Source organism: Melopsittacus undulatus, chromosome 13 (assembly GCF_012275295.1).
Source record: "Melopsittacus undulatus isolate bMelUnd1 chromosome 13, bMelUnd1.mat.Z, whole genome shotgun sequence".
Classification (NCBI taxonomy): domain Eukaryota; kingdom Metazoa; phylum Chordata; class Aves; order Psittaciformes; family Psittaculidae; genus Melopsittacus; species Melopsittacus undulatus.
Window position 1 is genome coordinate 4,668,346 of NC_047539.1, and position 26,667 is coordinate 4,695,012.

A 26,667-nucleotide genomic window follows, 5' to 3' on the forward strand; every position below is an offset into this window, starting at 1 on the left:
TACTAAAAGTTACAATTACCACCTTAACAGCATTGTAGTTGGAAGACTAAGGTCATGCAGTACTTTCCTCCCAGCTGGCATAAAAGTTAGAAATCCAGGACATCTGTTTAGAAGACTCTGAAGCACTCACCATAGCAAAGGCAGAAAAAGTCCTCCACAGACTTCGTGAGAGCTTCGAATTCCACAATATCCACTGGCAGTCTATTTATAGGTGGTTTTGTGTTCTGCAGTTCTGCAGCCCTCTCCTCTTCTGTAACACCTGGCAGTTAGTTATAAAAATAAGATGAGAATAAAGTAAGTTAATAAACCTCCCATTACCCAGTCCTTCCAGTTTAGAGTATAGACACTAGGGCAAGATCCCTGCCAAAAAGTCATAGGAATTCACTTGTCTTAGAAGCGAATGCACTTAGAATCATAGAATAGTTAGGGCTGGAAAGGACCTTAAGATCATCCAGTTCCACCCCCCCTGCCATGGGCAGGGACACCTCACACTAAACCATGCCACCCAAGGCTTCATCCAACCTGGTCTTGAACACTGCCAGGGATGGAGCATTCATAACCTCCCTGGGCAACCCATTCCAGTACCTCACCACCCTAGCAGTAAAGAACTTCTTCCTTATATCCAATCTAAACTACCTCTCTGAGGTGTAAGAATGATGAATTACAAGACGCATCCAAGCAGGGATTTTTTTGGGGGCATGAAGAGGTAGCAAACTATTAATTTCAGTATAAATAAAATGCAACACTTCCAAGAGAAGTAGGACTGACACAGTCACCAGGGAAAAAATTAAAATGTCTGCATAGAGGGTACCATAACTCTCCAGTGCTATCCATGATGCCTTATTGCAGCATGTTATGTTACATCCTGGTTTCTTTATGCTGTATGCACTTAGCTGAGAAGCAATCTGACTTGTTACAACTCCTGCCTTTCAAAAGCCATTTCAAATACATCTCATTAGTGAATAGGAGAAGTTGTAAACAAGACACCAGCACACAGAACAGAGATTTCAGCCCTAGATCTTGTTATAGTCTCTGAGCAAAAGTCATTGCCAAAAGAGTGATGGAATAACAACACTTTCAGTATTTAAAAAGCAAATGGAAGTGATCGTTTCAGGTGGCAGCCTTCCTTTCTTACCACTCAGTTCTTGCCAAGATTTACTGTGAATCACCCAGCAAAAATGGGGGAAAACAACAGACATTCTACATATGAAAGAAAAAGCATAGGAGATCTGTGTTCCTATGTGCATGAGGACGATTGGTGCAGAATCTGTGTCATGATTTCACCATGAGCAGTCACAGCAGTACATCTGAAACACTGATTTGCACTGCCAGTATTGTCATTTTACACTAACACAAGAAAACAAACATCTGTTTAAACAACTGACTATAAATGAGTTGTGAAATGAGCTGAAACACAACTGTTTTTACCAAAGACATTTATAATCTTAAAAACTGGGATTTTTTGCTTAAAAAAAGAATCTCTCTCTCCCTCTACAAATCACATGTCTGCTTCCTGCACAGGAATCCCACCTCCACACAATATTCAGCTCTTCAGGCCTGACACTTTTGCTTCCTCTGCAATCTGACAGGGCCTGCCATAACAAAAACAATACTGCAAAACTGGAATGTTATTATATACCTATAACACAGGTCCTTAATTAATGACAGCTTATAAAGTTTGCCTGCAGACTTGGGGATAAGAGACATCAGTTTCCATTCATAGCCACATGCAATGTTGCTTGTTGGGTGGGTTTTTTGTCCACCTATGAGACTGATTCATTGAAAACGCCTTTACTGACTGTAGCTTCTCAAAAGTGTACCCACACTTTCTAAATATAAGCAAACCAAAAATGATGACACTGCTCACTTCCCATTAAAATGAGAACTAGACAAAAAGACATTGAAATTTTCCTTCTTAACTCTTGTCATTGGGTTTCATTACATGTTTTGAATCCATTTTCTTAAGCTCACATCATGCATCCGCCTCCCTAATCTCTCCCACTTTTGACAGAATTTCTGACAAACAAGATTAAGTCTCAAACACAGTAAGATTTAGGAGAGCTCTGCAAAACTGGTCAGACCCAGCAGCCATTCATCTCCTGTGGCAGCATCAATGGCCACATCTCCACTTGCTGGAGATTACAAACCTTACAGGTTCTGCCCAAGCCCTTGCCACAACTACTAGAGCACCCAGCAGGATTCAGGCTATATTTGGGAGGGAATGCCTGGGACATGTGCAGTAAGACCTGTTGGGAGAGAGGGATGTGGGCTGTATTTACAAGGTAAATAGCTCAGAAAGGGGAAGGAATGGTTATATCATAAAAGAATAGCTTTCTATACAGCTGAGGCATACTGCAGGATTAGTCCTGTTACTCTGCAAAAGCTATTCCAGATTCAGCATGGTTAAAAATGACCCAGCTCCTAAAAACAATCCTCATTTTGTACTCAAGGGTCCATATATGATTCAGTGCCTCTTACCTTCTTGTATCATCCAGGTGTTTTGGTTATTCAGAACACCCTTCCCTCTTACCTGTCCTGATCAGCAGCAGACTGGGTTTGACAGCCCAGCCTACCACTTGGCTGGAAAAGGAATCTCCCAGCTACCACCATCCTTATAAAATGGATATACTATAAAATGAATAGGCTGCTTTAAAGTAAAAGTGTCCTCTTATAAAAATTCTTATGACTGAACAAAAAAGGAAATACCTGAAATGATCAAATTTGAACTTGGCCATTTTTTCCTCCTGGATGGCAGCAATTAGATAGCTACACCCTGACCTCCCAATGGGTAGACAGTATAGCTTCCTGCTTTAGATAGATGCTGTTATCCTTATAAAATGTTAAAAGAGTGTTACAGATCAGCAGTGTTATACAACATGTATTCTAAAGCACGGCCTAAGTACTATTTTGGCAGACTAAAATAGTCCATAAAGCACATCTGTATTCACAGGACCCAACCAGAGGTGAGAGGAATGCTGATGCATGGAGGAGGCAAACGACTGACAAAATCAGCACTGTCTGTGTGTCACCAAAGAGTAAGACACAAAAATCAAGCTTTAGCAGAAACACAGTTTACTTGAGTGAAACTTCCTCCAAAATGTCAGTTGCAGAGGAGATGCTACACAAATAACAACAGAGAAAAGCTGGTAGGATTCAGTACCTTAAGGTGATGGAGCTCAACACTGCTTTAGCTGAAGAGCTGTCAGTGCCACAGTACATAAGGCATGTTAAAACAACAGGTTGTTAACCAGGTGGTTTGGCTTTTAATCCCCCAGGTGGAGAAAACCACAAAGGGATTATGAGAGGGATTATAAAGCTCCCTCAGAGCGCAGACTGTCTGAGAGGCAACTTAAGGGCAACCATTATTCTGTGACACCACTCATGTACCTGCATTTTACCATTTCTGCTTACGGAAAATTACTCTGTGAAAATAACTATGAGCAACGAAAGGGGGAAAGTACACGTGTGTGCTGCTAAAAGCTGTTTGCTTTGTTTTGCAATGCATCCACCCAGTTCATCTGTGAGCTTTTTAAGGCCATCCAGTTTTGCAGTTCAGGAAATTGGACAACCCCAAATTAAAGAGAAATCATTTTAGGATTATCAAAGGATCACTTAAACCACAAGAAAAGCAAATCACCTGAGGTGGAATTTAGAAACCAGGGAATTTCAAACAGATCAGCTATCTACTGTAATTTTCTGTTTGTTTTCAGCTTGGATGGGACGAGATGGGTGGTCTCCACTGAAATGTGACTGAGCTTCCTAAGAAAGTTTTTTAAACTCACTCTTAACAGGATGGGAGCAAAGGAAGCGCCCTGGAGAGGCACAAAGTGACCTTCTAAAACCCTTTAGAAATAACCTGTGTCTACCTGTGTAGCAGAGGTTTTGAAAATGAAACTTTCTTTTCATTTTGAGAACTTGGGAAAAGGAAGAAGAACAACAGTAGAAAAGCAAAGGATGAGTATAGCAGGACACAAGGTAGAGTAAAAGACATTTCCAAGTCTTTAATGAAGATCTAGGCTGTTAATGTGGGGTTCAGTTAATAACCATGTATTTGAGAATACATATAAATACATAATATTCATATATATACATACAAATAAATAATGAACACATGTGAGAAATGCAACATGGGACAGCTCAAACCCTACATTATTTTCATTTCAAAAGGTCAGGCAGAAGAGGACTGGTAAAATGGACAAATGGAGACAGCAATGGCAAAGAAGCAGCTCTCACAGCAAGACAGGGATAATTGCTCTGGGTTTTAGGTTTATTACTTGTAACTGCAACAGCTGGGCAAGTGCTAGGAATGTTATCTTTGAACCAACTCCTATGCATGTGATTTATTTGGAATTAACAGCTTTAAGGTTAGATGCTTTAATTCATAAATACATCCTGCAAATACAAAATAGAAAGCGACTGAAACCAAAATGTTAAATCAAAAAAGCTTTTGGCAATGCCAAGAATGAACACACCTCAGGTACTTTATCAAGCAGTTACAACCACAACAGAAAAACTCCACCAAAAGCTAGAGGTGGGGCAGAAACAGATACAAAATATGAACTAGTGCTTCCGATAAACAGAGTACGGTGTAAATACTTTAAGAGACTGTGAAAGCAGAAGCCCAGAGTGCTGGGGGCAGTCACAATGTATGTAGCAATGTGTCCTAGCTTTCTAGGAAGAACATCTGAAGCTTCATGCTTATAAACAAAGATATCCCATAAACTTTAGCAATCAGTACACTCCAGGCATCTTTGTAGCATCCTTGGAGATGGGGACCCCCAGAACCAACTCACAATGCAAGGTTTTACAGTGGCACAGGGGTCTGGGCCCAACTGCAGAAGACCACTGTGCGCAGAGGGCTGCAGAACAGGAAAGAAGATACACAAGAAGTTGCCATGCCCACAGCTCTCCCAAGCAAAAATGTTATAAAATTGTTGCTTAATTAAACCCAGGCAGAGCCAGCCAGGTAATCATTAACACCTCACTGAACAGGCATGATGCAACCTGGCTCACAGAACCCACTCATGTGATCCCTTCCACTAGGAGAGGCAAGGTCTTAACTCCCAAGTGACAAACACAGGAGTTAAGACCTTGTTAAACATCATGTTTGCCAGCATAATTAGTCTGAAAAAGGTGATGGGCTACAGTCGGTGTAGCCAGCAGCAGCCATCTCTTCTGGCCTTGCAATATGGCAAAGTACAAGATATTCCAAGTCATCTGCTAAAAAAGGGAGGTGAAAACTCAGGAACATAACTGAGCGCCACAGCTGAGCTAGTTCCCATAAAGTGACTGGGAAGAACCTTTACCAGCAGATACCGAAACAGAATTTAGCTGAGGTTGTTTCAAAGAGGCAGCTCCCAAACAGCTGGAAGGAAATCTGGTATGAAAAAAGAGATCAAGAGTTACAGAGATGTAAACCAGCTCTGGCTTGGTAACAGAAAACCATCCTGACAGTCACAGCTTTAAAAAGCTGCTATTCCAAAAATCCTTTTTTCCTGCTACACACCTCATAAATTGTACCTCTTTCAAAGTGCATTGGAAGACCAAACCTAAAGCAAGAATTAGATACAGCCCTCCATTTGTATTTAAAATAGTAACGTTAGTGACGGCAGACATGAATCTATACGAGTGCTTACTATTTAGGTCTACAATTCAATGACTTCTTTCTCTTCCAAAGTATTCTGTAGCTTCAGGAGCAGCAAAAGCCACCAAAGTATCAGCTGGCCATGGATTAGTTTAGGGCCAAAGTAAATGACAGTGGGAAAGCAGTTTCCAATTGATCATCATCAAAAAGCGGTATTTTTAAACTAGCTGTATCTGTGTCAAGGAATTCGACACAAATCCCTTGTTTGCCTTTGGGCAACACCAAAAAGATGTCAGTTAGTTATAGAATAGTATTTTCACTATAAAAGTATAGCAGATAATCAGAGACAAATATGATGAAGGCTGTCACTTAGATATTACAATGAGGACACAATCAGTAGCAGTTAGACCCCCAACACCCTCTGTTATTAAGAGTAATACTGGAAAGGCATTAGGCTGTTTCCATACAGGTCAGGAGATTCAGTCTACTCAGTTTCAAGTCTGACACATTCTGCTTTAGAGCTGAAAAGCTAAACACCCCATTTAGATAATGCTTCTGAATTCCTACAGGCATGACAAGTAAAATATACAGAACACAGAGGTAATCACAATAGGAAGAAAGAAGCAGACCAAGTGTATTACTACCTTATTTCCATCATTACTGGAACATCCAAATAAAGTACCATAAAAACACTACATCCAGACCAGCAGTACAGCACAGGCACTAACTAGCATGCTGCAGTGTCAGCGGCTACCTCAGCAGATTGCATCAAAGACATTTTTAAGCACAATTCTAAAATTAAACCAGAGCTACTGAGTTAATAAAAATAGTCACACTACTGTAGCTTGACTCCCACCCCTCACCTCCTAAATACACGATCTGTGAATGATGCTCTCAGGCCTGAAATACCACAGTCTGTTCAGCACTGCTTATTGTGAAAGTACACAGACGATACACAAACATGTAATCAGCTTCATCCATTAGAAAAAGATGAAAGCAGCAACATGCAAACAGAGCTTCAGCATGTTGAAATTTATGTTTATACCAACATGCTATACTCTTAACTTAGCTTTGGTTAAAAAGAAAAAATGCTTCAGTCATGTGTTTCTACACCATGTTTTTTTGATACTGTCACCTACAAAGAAAACACAGCTCAAGACAAACCCACTGATTGATGAGCTATTTAGATGCCTGCAGGTGGAGGCGATGTGAGAAAGATGCAAGACCTTCAGAAGCCTTGCTCTAGATTTTTAGGTACCTAAGTTGCCTTAAGGATCTGGCCCTGTTGTTGGCATTACTTTTATTGCCAGTACTAGAACTAATTGCACCTGTAGCAATGCAATGGAGAATATTAACATTCTTTACGCTTCAATCACAAAAGTATAGACTCTGATTTCACAAGATTCTTCCCGTTTGATAAAACATATTAGGCAATTTGGAGTGCTGTTCTGATATTCACCTGACAGTCAAATACAGCCTAAAGATGATGAAGCCTCATTTGGTTGGGGTTTATGTCTGTGCTATAAACCACCTCCAATTCCATTCAAATTAGGATAAATTCCACCGAGCTGACACCAAGCCTTAACTGAAACTCAAGGGAAACTGCCAAGATGATGCAGATGAATATATGAAGCAAACAGCATTTTTGAGACACCTGCCAGCAACAGGTCTCCTGTTCAGGACAGCTGATAACTTCACAGAAATCCAGAGAGCAAGGAGGCACTTCCTCTTGCTGAGGCCATCCAAGAGGAACTGAGGACCACACAATAGACTTCAGCAGGGAACAGCAACTAAAACAAAGAGGCACTGGTAGAGCAAGACGTGTATGATCTTGATTCCTTACAGGGCACAAGCATCCATGCTTGTCCATATTTTGAACATAAGCAGGCACTGGAAGAATACACTTTTATGTACAATATAAACTTACACAGGCTTAGAGTAACTGGCACTGCAGGTTACTTAAGCTACACATTATACATACAACAGAGTGCTACCTTTATTGAAACATACCATTTCATTGTAAGACACAGCTCACAGCCCTCTTCATTAAGCACAGGTCAGAAGAATACATATCTGCCCCTATTTTAAATAATTAATGCCTATTGACTGGTTCTCCAACACTCACTACACAACCCATATTAGTATTTTTTTAAAAAGCCCAAAACATTGCTATAATTTGTTTTAATGCATTTTCTTAGGGTAACAAGGTACATGAGATATGTGCAGGACTCTTCCTTCCTTGCACTAAACATTAGAAAACCCATGAGGGTAAAAATCCTCATGAATGAAAGCCACAGGAAACAAAACCCCAGTGCTGTTGCCAACGAGCTGCTGTTATTTTTAGCTGCCCTATACTGCTAGAAAGCATAGATGCTACTTCCTTCATAAACCTTATGTGTACATTTCACCAATTTAGCCCACTACATTATACTTTACTAAAAGTAACAGCAGACTTGAAGCTTGAGCCCTCCAAATGCTAGAAAGCTCTTAATATTTACTCCAATTACACGCAAGAGCTGTGGGAAAAGTGGAAGTAAGTACTGGAGACACATGCTGGCTTCCATGTGTCATAACAGTCAAACATAACCAGAGGAATGCTTAGTAGCTACACTTCTGTTTTCAGACTTACAGAGAAATTAAGAGACCCACACAAGTGGAGAGCTAATTCTCCATACTGTCAGCACTACGTGTTCCAGAGGCCAATATCCCAGCTGGATTTTTAAAGGTTTCATTCTAACAGCACTTCCTGCTTCCCTGGATTAAACACCAAATCCCAGTTATTTCTGACTCCTTACCAATGGATGCACCCAGTATACAGTCTCCTGTATATCAGGGCCCATAATACCACTGTACTGGCAATAAAACAAAGTATGTAGGATCTCAGGGAAGTCCTTTAAGGAATAATAACAAGCAAAAAGAGGAGATGAGTTGGAAAACTGAACTTCCCCCATAATTCAGCTAACAGTCTTCATGAATCCCAGTATGGGAGCACTGCCTCAGGTTGTAATTCTGCATTTTGATATCAATTATCTGTTACAATGCAACATTGGGGTGTCTTTCCTTAGAGTAAATATACATGAAGTCATTGTCCAAGTGCGTAGGACAGCAGCTAAAATCCAGAGCCTCACCAGAAACAAATGGTCTCCAGACAAAACCACCAGGAGAATTTTAGCTAGAAACAAAAGCGTTCTAAGAAGCAAATGTTTCTATTACATATTAAACATAGTTGCTTTCCAAGCAGTTTTTAATTAGTCAAACCAGAATATTTTACAGCTGTTGCTCAAACTCCCCCCTCTCTCCTCAGACTGATTCTTCTCTCATACTCTGTTCTTGAACCTGCATCTTCTTCCTTTCCCTATGCAGGTAAATTTTATTATTGAGCAGTGTCCATCAACATCACTTTCCTAAGTGAGCACATCAATTCTCCACCAAAGTCACTGAATCTTTGAAACCTATCTCCTAAAAATACTGTCCTGTACTCAATAGATAATGGTTTATGAAACCGTAAGTTCCACTATAAAACAGAAATTAAACAAAACTCACACCCTAGATGTGTGTAATGCAGATGTAATTTTAAGTCATTATGATATACATACATATTTCTGTCTAGTAAATAACAGTGATATAGAAAAGCTACATAAAAATGTCTTGACAAAAAATGTGCATCTGCTTTAATAAGGCATGAAGGGATTTGAAGAACCAGGCCCATCTGAGATGACAGAAGTAGTCCACTACCTGTTGAATATGACATCCAACCTTTGCCAGTGCAAGACTTAGAGGAGGAGTTACAAAGAAAAATTAACATGTACTAGGAAATGCAGGATGTGGTGTAAGTCTAATATTTCTCTGTACTAGTTTTTCACATTATGTAAGGAAAAAAAAATAACCATTTTCAGCCACAGTTGAAATAGCACTCCAAACAAGACCACTGTTACTGATCATTTTTATGTTCTTAAACAGCTGGTTTTGCTATAGTCAACATAATTATAGCATGTAGTCATGATATATAGACCTTTGCTCCCAAAAGTTGTTAGTATTATGCAAAACACATTACACAGCTTGTGAAATATAAAAACACAACATTGGAACTTACAGTATTTAACAAAATCCTTCTGAAAATCCTTCCTAGAATTGACAAAGGCTCTTCCTTTCTCAGTTCCAACTACAAACACATCTGTTTCATATACAGCAATACAGGCAACTTCTGCTTTGGACTTGGCAAGTTCTTTACACTATAAAAAGAAAAACAAAAGCTTTTATTACTATAGTTAAGAGTATAGTTAATAGAAATGTATGTGGTATCATGTAAAACAGTTACTACTTCTGCTGCCAGCATCCACCCTTCAGAAGGTATTGTGAGTAACATAACATCAGCGATTAGCAAAGGATAATTTATACATCTGAAGTGCTTTTCATCAGGAATCTTAAAAGCATTGTAGATGCATTAGGGAAATTAAGGCCTTGTGTAGACTCAGAAATTGCACCGGTTTTAATTAAAGTGATTTATGACATCAATCCATGTGAAATTATCACTTCTCTGTTAGATAATCATATTGAGTGTCTTACTGCAACTTTCAACAGAGCGAGTTTGTTCAGTCACAGCAGGCTTATCACACATCATGTTTGTTCAGAAAGGTGTGGTTGTGAGCAGGAAAGCTGCCTGCAGTCTGCCTCGTCCTGCCTGCTGTGCTCAGGCTCAGGTGAATTCCTCTTGAGCAGAAGGATTGCACCTTCCCTGTGAACACCTACATGCATTCTGCTGAGAGAAATTTCTGGCAAAGAAGTGAAGTAGGAAGCCTGTGGCACAGAGAGAGACCAAAGATCCTAAGAAAATTAGTGAGATCATCAAGAAGGGATCACAAGAATTCAATTTCTCCTAGGAGCTCAGATCAGAGATTATTGCAACCTATAAAAACACCACCAACTGCAGCACAAGAGGAAAAAGTGACACAAAACCCTCAGGAACTGAATATAGCCACTGGAAAAAAAGGCTTGCAATCAATTACCTTATAACCATCCCGTTCAAGTTCCATTGCTAAAAAGGAAATTTTTGTTCTTATCATTTAAGAAAATTATTAAAAAAAAAAAAACGAATATTTGACAGTGCCTCAACTTTATGGAAATAGACAAGCACTTCTACTCACAGCCCTGGGCCAAACTTAAACCCCACAACACAATGATTAAATAACTTCTACAAAACAGGTGATAGGCCAACTAAATACAAAAGTCTTTTCTGAACAAGTTTTGTTGAATTGGTACAGCAGCTGAGGACAAGGCTTTAGCCTCAAGACCGTTTATTCACCCTGTATTACAGGAGGCAAAGACTAGAACAGATTCTTGCCTTTCAACCACACTCTACCTGAGCAATCAACAATTATTTCCTGTTTATATGACATAATAATTTTTAAAACAACCACATCACAACAAGAAACATGACTGCTAAGACTGTTAGCATGATTTTCCACAAGCAAAGAGAAGAGTTAACAGCAGGTTGGACAGCACACAGTAAGGTCAAGATATGAAATTACACCTTTCCTGCTCCCCAGAGGAGGCAATGTGGTGGTGTAATCCTGCACATGCCAAGAGAGTAATGATGCAGCTGCTTAATTTCTCTACTAACCATTGACTCCAGTGCTGACATGAGGAATGTAATCACCATTTTGCTTTCAGAGAAATTCTTATCACGAACGGATGTTGCTGGTGCAGTAGTTTGGGCCATTTTCTTCCTATAAAATGAAATAAAATAACCTTGTTCAGATATCCACAGCAGTGCAAGAAAACAAACACCTCTTAAGCAAGTAAAGATCAAAAACTATTCAAAACCCCAGAACACACCCCACCAAGCAAACACACAGGTAAATTAACAGGAAGTCCTTGCTCTTCTATGCTTTAATGCTTCCTGCTGTTTCATCCAAAGATGGAGCTAAACATTCAGGAGTTAAAATGCTGTGCCATTACTAGACCACAAACTCTTTGTGCTTAGAAAGGTGTATATTAAATTATAAGCTAAATTTATGTTGATTTTTCTTCCCAAGCATGTTTCCAACTCCAGCAGCCTAAACAAAGCAAAACCCACTGGCATTAACATACAAAAAAGAAATGGCAAATCATAGTTATGAGACATGTATTAGAATAATCCTCTCTGTAATTATTATAGCCTAGCTCAAAACAAGCCGCCACCAACCTGCCCCAAGATCACAGCCTCAGAAACTGCAGGAGCAGTAACAGAACATGACATCTTTATTTGCATATTCTTTAGTTGCAGCAGTAAGTCCGAAGCAAAGTAGTCCCAATTAAGGTGCTAACATTACAAACTGAATTTCAGCAGTGACAAAAAAAGGGATTTTAACCTATTTTCTGTGTGTCATTCAGGAGACTTTCAACATAATTAAGTAATAATTATTTAAGTCATAATCAGGGGTTGTTTATGCTTCTAATTGCAGAATCACCTGTACAAGAATGCATATGGCAGCTGGTAAGAGCACATTTTTCTATTGGAGTGTTGCAACTTGTTATGTTCATACATATCTGAAGCAATAACCTGACATGCCTGGAGGAAAACCAGTAGATTTAAGTGTTACTCCATGCACAAGTCTTGAGAAAAATCACTTTAAAAGTCAAGATAGCTCAGACAAATGAGACATTTCACAACAGCCTGATGAGACAGCTTGCTGCTCCTGTAGAACTTGAACACACAACACAGCTCGAGTTTTCTAAGGTGACATGCAGCATATTAGATGTGCAGATAAGTCAGGGAAGCACAAATAACCATTGCATGTGATAATACATACTTACACTGGAATAAATGGCACTGTGTTGTTCCTTTGACAGGACTTAAAGCACTTCAGACTACAAATTGGAGGGAAAAGAAATAAAAGCTACCAAGACTGCAAGCTCACAACAGACATCCAGCAGCCTTTCAGCTCTCAAGGCACAGACCAGCAAGGTCTAAATAGCTTTAAAATAGTGCTATGGGTAAAGTGGCAGTCAGCAGCTGTTTGCGGATGCTGGTAAGGAGAGGTTTGACCACCAGTGCCTGCTACCTATAGGGGTAGGCAAACAGGTCCTTAACCAGATCTGGGAAAGGAGCTGAACTTCAAAAGTTAATATAAATCAGTACCAACTGCTGAATGACATTGATTGCTTCAGTGACCTAAGAAAGGGTCAGCTGGGAATGGGAAGGCAGAAACTGATGGGATGAGTCTCCAAAGGAAGAGGGGTATCCTACTGCTTACAGAATATCAGAGGGAAATGAAAATTATGTATGACATGACGTAAATCAGTCTTCACTGGGCCATAACTTTTGATACCTAATAGAGTTCTCAAGCTCATCTTTGGAACTCCTTTAGGGCTGGGATGCTGACAGTGATTTTAAACACAATGGCTTTTAGATTTTTTAACATGATATCTTAACAACCTGGTATTACAGATGACAGAACATAGCTACACATTTTCCCTTCCTCCCATGTCTCCATTCACTGTCTGATGCAGTTGTTCTGCATCAAGGTCAACATCTCCCAAGACAGCAATGGCACAAACATACACACCACTTGATTCTAGGTGAAAAACCATGTGGTGTAAAAACAAGAGTTAACTTACTTTCTATTTTACAGAGGTATCTTATCCACAGAACAGACCAAGGAAATTTTAGCAATCACCTGAGGGTTGAAGATGAATATTAGAGAAATGCCAGAATTTCTCCTATCCCTGGAAGTTGGTTTCTGATCCACAGGCTTGTCCAGGGAACAGGGTAGAAAACTGCTCCACTGGACCAGGTCCTAGCTTGATTCACTGCACAGCCCCACAGACAGCCACTCTGGCTCAGCAGAGAAGATAACATATCCCAAGTTCCTTTACTGCTGCACATGAAGCCACAGCTTTAGTATTTTGGAATAACATTTGGATCAGGAGTTGGGTAATGTTATCACTGGACTACTTTTCTAATACCATTTGGAAGAGTCATTCCAAAGCATAAAATGTCTTGTATTTTTAGGATACCATTCTTTAACAGTTTGCACAGTTCCAGATCAGTGTTTAACGCAGAGTCAAGAGACATTCTGTTGCACCATGGCCCCCACAACAATATTTTTCCTACCTACATGACAGCAAGTTAGACATAAAAAATTTCCCACACACATTTTGCCAGTTTCTCCATTTAAAACAACAGTTTTCTTCACTACATCTGTACCACTGGAACAGTGTTTATTGTTAGGAGTAAACGTAGATCTAAAAAGAGTACATCTTACGAACCTGGCTGCATTTCCAAGCTGTTAGAGAGCTGTGTGACAACCCCACTGCCCAATGTGGTCACACAACACCCCGTATCTTGATCCCATTTTGTTGTCACACAAATCCCCACTGCAAAGGCTTGGGAAAAGCGTAACACCCATTACTGACATGCTACACAAAAAGGCCAGTTTAAAAACCATCCTTTCAACAACTGCAGGTGGCTGCCAGAGTACCACTTATGGTATATCTATTAATCTTAATCACATATTGCTAAAAAAGAACTTCCAGATGAGTTAATATTAGTTATAATTACATATAAATCCTCCAGCTTAACTGTGCCAAGATGAGCTTTTACCCACGTAAAGCCTGTAACAATGAACGAAGCTTTGCAAAACACTTTGGTAAAGTACCAAGGATGTAGCATTTAGACATTGCTGGCTGTGTTTTAACTCCAGACAGCAACTAAGCACCACTCAGAAGCAGTAATAAGGAAAACATGGCTGAATTACAACATTGTTTCAAGCACAAATCCAAAACACAGCTCCATACCAGCTGCTACAAAGAAAATTATCCCAGACATATCCAGCAGGCTGTCTGATGAGAAGGTCACCAGGATATATTGCTAGAAAACCCTCTGGGTTTTCCTTTTACAATGAGACAGCCAAGGACAAAGTAACAAGTGGCTTTTCAGGAAGCCAAATCAAACCATCATGTATCTCACTCCCCATGTTTCTTTCTGGCTTCTGTCGTGGTTTAAAACTAAGCCGCACAGAGCTTGTGCACTCACTCCCCCCCTTACTCCCCCAACTGCCGGAGAGCTGGGAAGGAGAATCCAAAGAATGTAGCCCCCACGGGTTGAGATAAGAACGGTTTAATAACTAAGGTATACCATAAATCACTACTGCTACTACTACTATTAATAATAATGATAAAGGAAATAACAAGTGAAAAGAATACGATAGCTCACCAGCCGCCGACCCATAACTCACCCCACTCTGCCCAACCAAGCACTGACCGATACCTCTCCAACCCCCCCCGAGCCCCAGCCCTTCCGGGTAACTCTTGGTTACATCCTGGGCATGACGTGCTATGGTATGGAATACCTCTTTGGCCAGCCTGGGTCAGGTATTCTGCCTCTGCTTCCTCCCAGCCTCCCCTCCTCCCTAGCAGAGCATGAGGCTCAGAAAGTCCTTGGACAAACCAAACATTTGAGCAGTAACTAAAAACATACTTGCTATCAGTACCATTCCCAGACCGAAAGTCAAAACACTGTGTTGCACCAGCTACCAAGGAGAATGAATGCTACTGCTCAAACCAGGACACTTCTTTAAGATGCAAAAAATAGAAATACTCAAGGCAAGAGAGAACAAGACCACAAAACACAGCTTCTTTCCATCTTCCCTGTACTCATCCAGGGGCACACATGCCAAACTATAAATGCACCTGAAATGGACACTCTCTCTAGAAGTTGCTTGTCAGACACATAAAAAGGAAAAAAAGGAAAAAAAAAGCTTTCTGAAGAAAACCTTTTACTTAAGCATATAGAGGACTCATGGAAAATTAGGGTGGGGATGAAGGAACAGGCATTTCTTAGAGAAAAGCCTTACTAAGCAATACCAACAACCCTTCATCACATGCAGTGCAAGTGGGTATTCCCCAAATGATAAATCTATCCATTGCCTGCTATTCTCCAGGAAAGTATCTGCAGATGCCAAAGCAAGTTTCTCTACACTACCCCCTTACCTCACATTACAACACTAAATCAAATCCTGTCACAGAGAGAAGGTAACTCTCAATAACCCCAAAATATGAGTCGATCCTATACATCACTGGAGATCTGCTGCTCCTTAGGGGGAAGAAGCCCAGCTCCTGCTAGATTCCCAGGGGTCACTTCTGATATTTCAGGTAAAAAGTTATTCTAGCAGAGTACAACAGCACACATTTCATTACAAAGCTGGAATAAAAAGGAACGTAACAAAATATACCCCTACAAAAAACCAAATCTAACAAAGCTACACTGCTTCTTGGCTGCTGCAGCTTTCACCCATGGGCTTCCTTGCCTTCTGGGCACAATTTCAGCATACTCAACTCTGCCCAAATATTGGCCTTCTGACAAAGGAGAGAATTTGGTTCTTTCCAAACTGTACAGATTAATATGCACAAGCTGTTAAGTGCAATGAATCTTTTTAAACAGATCTTGGCTGAAAATCTGTGTTATTTTTCCTAAAATTTGGTTCATTGAGCTCTTGTTTCAGAGGGAGCTAAGGTTGACAGTTCTGACCTAACCTAGCAAAGAAACTGTTGGGATGCAAACCTGCCATCACTGGGTCTTCTGATTTTCTGTAACACATCCACCCTAGCCACAGTACACACAGGTTTAGGAGATAGTCACCTTCACTCGTCAATGCATGTTCATAGTTGATTTACACAATCCTGTTAAAATGTCCTATTTTCCTTCTTATGTCATGTCACTGATAATCCTAAAATCATATAAATAATCCATAAGGAACAATTTTCAGCTCCTCCAAACCACTAAATTGCTCACACATAGCTAGGAGTGCTCACTGCACCACTCTGAGACTCCCCCACCAAGACCAGTAATAACTAATTCCCATTTTTCTAGGTAATTTTGTGATACTCATGATTCATGACTTCCAGTCAGCCTAGATGTAGCTCTGCTACTCTTCACAGATGTTAAAAAAGAAAAACACTATTTGAGCAACTATTATTTTAGAAGCACCTGATTTCTCTCATTCATAATTCTGTATGTTTGCAAAGAGATATTTAAATTTGATTTTCATTAAATATTCCAATATAAACCATCATAAAATGATGAAATTTTATATAAATGAAAATGCAGTATTTAACTTGTATAGAAGTGAACTTATTACCCAGTTTGGAGTAGTTAAGAAGCCATTAGTGTAAAATCATTGCTGCATTAAAGCCAGACAGACCTGGGGAACAAATCACTGAGTTTTGGAGTGTTTAAGTATGCAGTGCCCTACTGCAGCACCAAGGCATTCATAAATTACAGTGAAACCATGTAAACAAAATATTAATCACAACAGTCCTGACCATCCAATAATTTGTCTTTACCAGTGTAATTACATTTACTTAATCAACAAGATGATCAAGTTGAGTAACAATTACCTTAGTTTCTGCCCATCAAGACCTGCACATAATATCTAAGAAGTGAGTTAGTCTAAACTCCATTTGTATTTATTTAAATATAACAAATTGGTGCTGGCACATTTTCCAGAGTGAGAAATTGTCATCCTTGCTAGTGCGAGCTGGTCCTTTGGATCTCTATGTCATACTGAAACGGTCACAGGGATCAAAAGGGTCAAACTGATTTACACACCGGTGTGCTCCTGCCCAGCATCGCATGCATCAGGCCACCATGGGAAGCCTGTGAAACTCATTACCTCATCATTGTACAGCAGTAATCAGGCCCCTCTATTAGGTCAAATAATTCATTCTGCATCTTCTCCCTTGTTTCTATTACTGTATTTAACCAAATGAACCAGAACAGTGATTTTCATGGAATCTATTACACATGTTCTTCTAAGAATTAAAGCATTTATGTCAACCCTATTAGAACTCTCTCTCCACCAAGGATCTCAGACGAGAAATAAAAGTCAATTCCATAAGCAAGAGTTTGGGAATGTGTCAGTAACTTTCTGTCAGAAAATTGCTGTGATGGTTTAAGCTCAGCTGGCAACTAAGTACCACAAAGCTGCTCACTTGCTTTCCCCCATTCCCCAGTGGGATGGGGAGGAGAATCACAAAAAAAGGTAAAAACCTAAGGGCTGAGAAAAGAACAGTTCAATAACTGAATATATAACAATATAACAACAATAATTATAAAAAATAAAGAGAGAGTGAAATGAAGGAATAAACTTTGCCCTGCCCAGTACAACTGCTCACCACCTGTTGACCGATGCCCAGCCTGTCCCCAGGAAGTGGTCAGCCCTCCTGGACCACTTCACCCAGTTTATATACTGGGCACGATGTCCTGTGGTATGGAATATCCCTTTGGCTAGTTCAGGTCAGGCATCCTGGCCATGCTCCCTCATGTTTTCTTGTTTCTCCTCACTGGCAGAGCATGAGAGACTGGAAAGCCATCGATTAGAATAAGCACTGCTTATCAGCATTGTTCTCAGACTAAAGACAAAACAGAGCACTATGCCAGCTACTAGGAAGAAAATTAACACTATCCCAGCCAAAACCAGGAAAATAACAGACTCAGTCTTACAGAGTGTGGTGGTTTAAGCCCAGTCAGCAACTCAGCCAAGCAGCCCTCCCTCACTCCCCCACCTTTCCTCCCCTCCCCCACTCCCAGAGGGATGGGGAGAAGAATTGAAAGAATGTAACTCCCACAGGCTGAGATAACAGTCCAGTAACTAAGATATAACACAAATCACTGCTGCTGCCACCAGTGATAATAAGGGAAATAACAAGAAAAGAGAATACAACCACTTACCACTCGCTGATCGGTACCCTGCCCAACTGAGCAGTGATCTAGCCCTTCTGGGTAACTGCCCCCAGTTCTACATTCTGGGCATGCCATGCTAGAGTATGGGATATCTCTTTGGCTAGCTTGGGCCAGGTGTTCTGTATCTGCTTCCTCCCAGCTTCCCCTCCTCCCTGGCAGAACATGAGACTCACAAAGTCCTTGGTCAGAGTAAACATTACTTAGCAACAACTAAAACAATCGGTGTTATCAGTACTGTTCCCAGGCTGAAAGTCAAAACCACAGCACTGCACCAGCTACCAAGGAAAAAAATGACTGCTAGTGCTGAACACAGGACACAGAGGAACATGAGTTTCAATCAAACTTCTATGAAAAGGTTCTCATGTGCTGATGGATAAGACAAAGAACTGACTGTAGCCTCTTACCAGTCCATGGGGGGGAACGATAAACTTTTATACCATCTAATTTACCTAATGGATTTATAACCCTTTACTTTTGTTTATCCTTTAATACGTTTCATGGGGGGTTATTTTAATTGCACAGTTCCAGTTAGGCAAGCAGAAAAAAAAACCTAGACATGTTTATAAACTGAGTCTAAGAGTTGCTCCTTACTGCAAGCTCTTAACCCAAAGGTTCACACGCACTGACAACTCCTCAGCTACACAATTAGCTTACAAGGGGGTGGTTGCACTCATTAAACAGTCACCACGCGGATATTTCAAGTAACTTACATACTAAGCCTGCAATTAAAGAACTGGAAACACAACTGATGATACCCAAAACACAATAATTAAAAACTCTGTCATTAATCTAAGAGAGGTGGATCATGTTACACATCCAGACAGGTGTATGACTTTACACTGACCTCCCTTAAATATCAGGTTGACAGGCTTCTATAACAACTCTCTGCTGCTGGGTAGGCAGGTCCTTTGGAACACACACACTGCTGCACATAAACCCACCCTGACTGAACTCCAGCCTCAAGGAGCCACTGTGCAGGAGCACCCTCTGGGTCTTTCTGCAAGCTCTCCTGCCTTTTAGACTGGATATTAAGAAAAATGTCTTCAGTGAAAGGGTGGTCAGGCATCAGAACTGCTGCTCCGGGAGTCACCATCCCTGGAAGGGTTCACGAACTGTGTAGATGAGGCTCTCAGCAACATGGCTTAGAGGTGGCCTTGGCAGTGCTGGGGTAAAGCTTGGACTTGCTGGCCTTAAAAGTCTTTTCCAACCGCGTTGATTCCAATTCCCTCCAGGTAACCTGCTCCCCCTGAGAGCAGCTTCTGTGCAGATCAGCCACCCATGTGGTGAGACTGGTGCCTGGTATATAGAAGGATGGAAACAAGCCCTAAAGGTCTTTAGGTTTTAACAGAAAAGGATCAATAAAACCCTCCTGCCGGCTGCACGTGACTGCAGGAACTCCTCACCTGAGCTGCCCAGCACCCCCACGCCATGCGGCGGGCAGCAGCTCACATGAGGGGCTCAGCCCTGGTCCCTGCTCCTGGCCCCAGCCGCGCATACCCCCCTGTGTCTGCCGAGGTGCAAGGCACCGCTTCCCGGTGTGGAAAGGTGCGGGATCCCGGCGCAGGCCCCGCCGCTTCGGAAGGTGTGAGGAAGGACCCACAGACCCCTTTACATACCGCGTCCTTTCCCACCCACACAGCCAGAGCCCTAAGGGGAATGCGGCCCCGCCGCGCTGAGGAACGGAGATGCCTTCCCTCAGAGACCCGCGGTATAACGGTCCCGTTGCCCTCCCGTCTCGTACCGGCGGGGCCCTATCCCGCACTCCCACTCACCCACGGCCAGGCGCCCGGTCCTGCTGGCTGCAGCCGGGGCGGCGGCTCCCCCGCGGCCTCTCAGGGGCGGCGATGGGCCCGCCCGCCACACGGCCCCGTGCTTGCCCCTCACGGCCTCGGGCTGAGCCCAGCGCCTCCCGGTACCGGAGGGAAAGGGTTTTGTCCGAGGAGCCCCGTGCGCGCAGGCGCGTCCGGCGCGGGGCACGTCGGGAGCCGCAGTCCGGTGGCGGTGGTGGGACGGGGACTGAGTTCCCGGCATGCACCGCGCGGCGCTGGGAGCGTGGTCGGGGCTCGGGGGGCTCAGTGTGCTGGAGGCGCTGGGGTGGAATGGGCGGTACTGGTTTGTGTTGGAAGGGACCTTAAAGCTCCTCCAGCTCCAACCCCTGCCATGTGCAGGGACACATTCCACTGGAGCAGCTGCTCCAAGCCCCTGTGTCCAACCTGGCCTTGAGCACTGCCAGGGATGGGGCAGCCACAGCTGCTCTGGGCACCCTGTGCCAGCGCCTCAGCATCCTCAAATATTTAATAATTACATGAATATAAGTTATTTCTTTAACAAAGGTGCTCAGTATAGCGGATACCATCTACAAAACTTTGTTTTCCTTGGTATAACCAGGCAAATATTTCAGCTGAATTCACTGTTCCTTTGAATTTAAGTGCAATGTGAACAGATTCCCTGCAAAGGGAAATGTTGCATTTCAAACCTTGTTCCAAAGAAAAAAAAAACTCCAGCTAGTTTTTAAATCACACCAGCATTTTCATAAATCCAACATTTTGTTTATAGTGGTTATAGCACTGTTAGGATGTAGATAAAACTTTATGGCATTTTTGAAACATTAACTGTGTTTAGAGCTTGTCAAGAGTAACCACCAAACACTATGATTTCAAGTCATTCTGATTTTTGAAGGAAGCTGAAGAGTGCTCAGTTGAAAGCATTCAGCTTCCTCCCAGTTGCAATAAATAGGGATAAGCTGGGGAGTAAAGCTTAGAATCTGCCTGCTGGGAAAGGGCTCTGCAAGAAATGCTTTAGCAGTTCCCACATCATCCTTCTGCAAAACACCCTTGACCAGTGTCCCCATGGCAAATGTCCGGAGTGATTCAAGATGTTGTGGCTCCTGGTGGTTCTTTGGCAATACTAAGCTGGACATAACTGTTCTCATTGTTTATATGGTGGGAAAGGAGACTGAAGCATTCTGCAGTGGCCTAGCAAAAACAACAGCAAAGAGCAACCAATGAACAAAATCCCAACAAAAGAAAACAAACCAAAACACTCCAAAACCCTCAAAAGACCAAAAAAGCCACCAGCTGCTTTCATCACCACCTTTACCTAATCCACATGATACCCTGGGGCACTTGGGTGGCTCCGTTTTGCAGGGAAAAGCCTGACCTCTGGTGATGGACTTTAGCACACGGGACACCAGATCATTCTAGGCAGCCACAACTTCTCTAAATCAATACATCAGCTCCCTTTGATATTTAGACATGAGTTTAGTGGAAGGCGTTACTCCATGATAACTGCATGATGGGAAGGCTGGAGCACCTCTGCTATGGAGGCAGGTTGAGAGAGCTGGGCTTCTTAAGCCTGGAGAAGGCTCTGGGAAGACCTTAGGGTAGCTCCCAGTGCTGACGAGAAAGCTGGAGAAGGGCTTTTGACAAGGGCAGGTAGGGACAGGACAAGGGGGAATGGTTTGAACCTGCCAGAGGGGAGACTGAGATTAGACATTAGAAAGAAGCTGTTCCCTGTGAGGGTGCTGAGGCGCTGGCACAGGGTGCCCAGAGAAGCTGTGGCTGCCCCATCCCTGGCAGTGTTCAAGGCCAGGTTGGACACGGGGGCTTGGAGCAGCTGCTCCAGTGGAAGGGGTCCCTGCCCACTGCAAGGATTGGAACTGGATGAGCTTTAAGGTCCCTTACAACCTAAACCATTTCACATTCTTCTACCTTTACTGCACACACAGCTCATACTGGCAGATTTACATGTCATAGTATACCCTGTCCATAAGTTCCTCAATTAAATCCTCCTGGAAGACAGGAGGAATTTTACCTGCATAATAAATGGAAACTCTTTGCCAGGACACTGTTTGGAGGCTGCGTCCAGACCGTTGTCCTGCAGGAACAGACTGCTCATGGTGGCAGAGAAGATGCCTTTTGGTTACACAGCATCACATCAAGGTTTATTTTGAGAGTCATACATGGCAGCTGCTTCCTGCTGCTAAGACCATTGTTGCTACCACATGGGTCCTCCAAAGAGTGGAAATCAGGCATTTCTCTGGGACAAGATTCTTCCCACTCTTCTGTATCCCTCTCTACCACCTGACCCATCCACATGAGCTATGGAGCTGCATGAAGTTTATGAGTTAAATGCAGTCAGAGAGTTAACTGAAGTCACACTTTATGTGGAATAATGTTTACCCAGTGTGGTTGCAAGATGACTAGCAGAAGAATTAGTTCCTTAAGGCTTCTAAATCCATTGGAGACATTTGCTGGCTGTTGTAAATCAAAACTCAGACTGGAAATAACTTGTATGTTTTTAGTAGCTAGAGCAATTAACAACTGTAACACATTACCATGGACCACAAAAATGTCTCCATCAGTTCAGAGCCTGTAAATTCAGGAACTTCCTTCTAAAAAAGACATCCAGTGTAATATGCAACCTCTGTGGATTTTCACCAGCAGATTCCTGAACTGACTGTTGTATATAACATCTGACCAGTTAATCTTTATATTCTTCCTAGATTTAAAATTCAAGAACCAGTATTCTGGCAGAAAATATTTTGATCTAAATTCCTTGGTTTAAAGTATTTTATATCACTTTCCTTTTCCCTCCACTAGTTAACCAGCTGAGCTTCAGCTATACATTGAACGAGATTTTCACATGACTACAAGACAAGCAAAGCATTTCTTTTTAAACAAGGGAGCCAGAGTTATTTTTGTCATCATCAAGCAAAAGAGAAATTCTGTTTTGAGTTCACAATTGTCTTATGAAAAGAAATTGAGACCAATACCTATTTTTTTATTATTATTTACTATTTATTATTAGTTTGGGGAATTACCCTCCTTCATTCCCAGAAACATGCACTATTCTCTTCAGCACTCACAAACATTAGCCTGTCTTTAGCAGAAGGCTTTGCTTCACTATGTGGATGAAGTTACAGGTTAACCTCAAGCTATGTGTTCATACACATTCAAAGGGATTCAATCAAATTGCCCTTGAAGTTTCTATGGATGAATCTAAATATGCTTGACAACTGCCACCCAACATTTTGTGCAAGGTCAGACTGCAGTCTGGAAGCTACAAGTAAACTGTGAGACCCTCAGAGCTCAGGGTTCAGAGTTCCCCACTGTGCACCATTCCTTTTATATGTAGATATAATCTCTTTCCTTCTCCCAGATTATTTCTTTTAAATGCAGTTCCCAAAACAATGTAGCTGCACTACAGCCCAGGAACAGCAACATACTCTTTGTGTTAGAGCACAGTATTGGTGACAGACTAACACAATACTACAGTTACCCACATTTTTCCAGCACATGGCTCCAGATAAGCTTATTTCACACTCCTTTACCAATTCTCCTTTGCTCCAGTTGTCTAGATTCCTCTGCAGTTTTATTTCACTACATTTTTTTCTCTGTTAAATAGTAAATAAGGACATCCTGTGTTTTTCATTTGAGCATGGTGCACATGATATGGGTGGTGAACACATGGGCAGTACAAACATCTGGCTGGTAAAAGCACAGGCACTGTTTTCCTCTGTCATTTACTCCTCTGCCCTCAGTTCAGGATGTTCTGGGACGTTTAGCAAGGAATGTTTACTAGAATGTCTTGGCTCTCCCTTCTATATCCCCCCAGAGTGATGGTCTTAAATTAAGAGCCTTCTATTACCATTGGTTTTAATGACAATATAAAGAGCAGGCAGGAATTCTGCACTCACTTGTGTCCTGCAACTCTTTAAAAGAGGAGGGAAGCATTCAAAAATAATTCACTATTTTGTGACAGAAGGTTACAGGAACAGTAAATAAGCATTTTTCCAAGGATGAGGAATAAAAACAACTCTAAAGAATTTGACATACTATTCAAACCTGCATGCGCTAGCAGTAGGTCATTGAAACACCTAAACACATTTACTTATAGCACAGAGAACCTGCCACGTTGAAAATCACAGCAAATCCATGCTGTGAGATGCTTCAATGAGTGCAGTAGTTAATGTGGATATTAACGTTATCCATGGTTGCTGGGTAATTATTCACATCTCAAAACTCACTGCTCTTGCAGGCTCCTACAGATGCTGCCACATCTGCTTCTGCTTCTGAAACTGCTCTCCCAGCCATTCCAGCCAGGGATCAAGTGTTTAGAAAATGAAAGCCGAGATGGTTGTGCACAAGATGGCAAAGTGTAAGACAAGCCAGCACCCATCACATGCTCCTGCGCCTGCTCCAGCCCTGTAGAGAGCCTTGAGCAGCAGGACAGGCAGAGGAGCAAACACAGAGACCTTCAGAAGCCAGCAGTGCTTGTGCCTCATATTCAGCCAATCTCCCAAATAAACCTAAATTAGTTCATTTCTTGCCATTAGGAGGAAGTTTGCCAGTGATGCTTTATCATCCAAGAGACTGTTTGGGGTTTGGGTTCTTCTTCCCCCTTCATGCTCCCCACTAAGAAATCTTTGCCAGTGTAATCATGGAGCCTAGATCAAACTATTGACAAACAGAGCAGCAATTTGGGCACCTATGTATTTGATACGAATGCCCACAACACCAAAGACTGAAAAGGGATTCTTGTACTTGTTCGCAATAAAAGAAGACAGACTTGATCTATGTTTCTAGAAGAAAGGAGCTTGGGAGCAATTTTGCTTTACATTACAGAACAATTTCATTGGCAGCTGAACTATACAAGTAAGAAGATTTCAAGAAAACCAATAAACATTGTAGGGAATTGACTGTGTTCCAGTTATGGTTCCAGTCTGATCTTCCTACACACTGCCCATCCCTTCCCCTAACATAATCCTGCCTGTTCCTGCATGGCTGGGAACCATGGTATCGAGGAGCAGCAGCAGGCTAGCTGTGATGGGGATCATCTCCTAGGGTTAGTAGTAGAGCTGCTCTAAACCTGTCACCCCAACTTGCCTCCTCAGCATACAGCACAACTTCTCCCAAAGGGCCAAAAACCACCTGAAGGTGGTGGTGATGAGTTTAAAGCTGAGCAGCAAGGAGACAGCCGGTGTTCCTAGCAGGGAGCCTGGGGTGTGGAAGTGCTCTTCCCTGATCATCACAGTGGCAAGAACTCAAAGCCAGATGTATTTTCCTCACTTAGAGCTGTGTGGGTTTTGTGCAAACTGACCATTCATCATTCATCACCGAGGAAAAGTGTGTTTGTCTGCATCCATCATCATCCTTCCCAGAGAGGTGATGCTCCTGGGGAGGTGCCTGGCAGCACTGCAAAGGCAGCATGCAAACACGCTGCACAGGAGCATTTGCACACATCCATGCCATCCTCTGCAGAGGCTTCCTGAGGCAAACACTGGGTCATTTTACTTGGTTTTGGCTGAACACAGTCGGTTGTCACAATCACTTACATGCCTGCAGATTTATTAGTAAATAACTAATAAATAACCAGCCTATTGCCTCCTTATCTCCAATTATTCCACATGCAGGCCTATAAACGTTTGTGTGTGAAGAAACGGGTCTTTTCTTGTCCAGGTTGCAACAGAAGGTAGATTTAATGATGCAGACATCAGCAACATAACCAGCACCTTAAAATGAGCCATTAATATCAGTAAAGCAACTGCAAGGAAGCTCATTCCCATAGTCAAATGCACATATTTCCTGAGGATTTTATAATCCTTCATAAGACCTTGAGCCTGCAGCCTGTTCTCCATAGACTGACACCAGCACTCCTAGGGTCTGTCTTAAAACTGGAGGATTCCAAGTTAGCAAGCCAAACATGCCTCCCACCCAGAGCACGTACTTCCCCTGCATTACATGGGCATGGCCATGCTTGCTCAGGCTTTGGGGCTGGGTCATGGCACAGATGGGCACTGCTGTGGCTGTGCACAAGGAGCCTAAGAAGGGGCCAGGACAAGCACAGGCAAAAAGTACTTTCCCCAAGTACTTACCCAGACCTCCCTATTCTGGGGAGGTTCCCATGCCTGATGTGGTTTGCCAGCTTGATAGCCCTCAACAGATCTTGCCTCCAAGTTTTCTCCAGCCTCTCTTTAAGCCCATCTGAACTTTCATGGCATCCCTTGCCACAAAGCTGCACAGATGCCTCCCTGATTCTTGATGAGCTACTCCCAACACCATTCCCCTCCTCCCCTTTTCCTTAAAAAGCTCCTGCCCAGGCCCTTCTCATAGAGGTTTTAATGTGCAGGTTAATGAGGAGCCTTGTTACCCTTCTGTGACCACACAGCTACTAGCAGGGGAGATGTCCATCAGTCTTGTTTGCCCATCTGCCATTAGCAGAACAGGGTAGAGCTGCCTCCCTCTGGGCTGCTGATGGCAGCTGATGTGCTGCAGCACTGCATCTCCCCCTACCATGGGGACTATGAAGCCATTTTAGTAAGACAAATGTTGTTGCTGGGGATCTGACCTGTCCCTTC

At 42.3% G+C, this 26,667-nt stretch overlaps 1 protein-coding gene across 3 annotated transcripts in view; it reads right to left on the bottom strand.

The window, feature by feature from the left end:
• LOC101872754 (general transcription factor II-I) overlaps positions 1-20,285 on the bottom strand; it is a 65,978-nt gene extending 45,693 nt beyond the window's left edge. For 2 of the 3 annotated variants that reach the window (XM_034068738.1, XM_034068737.1), the window contains exons 1-4: positions 20,081-20,213; positions 11,205-11,310; positions 9,678-9,816; positions 131-259 (exon numbers count right to left, since the gene is read on the bottom strand). In XM_034068738.1, the coding sequence (XP_033924629.1) occupies positions 131-259; positions 9,678-9,816; positions 11,205-11,303 (367 nt within the window). In that variant the 5' untranslated portion in view covers positions 11,304-11,310; positions 20,081-20,213. Of the gene's footprint in view, positions 1-130; positions 260-9,677; positions 9,817-11,204; positions 11,311-20,080 lie in introns of all 3 variants that reach the window. The other variant, XM_034068739.1, reaches the window with a different exon arrangement.
• Positions 20,286-26,667: the final 6,382 nt, after the last annotated feature.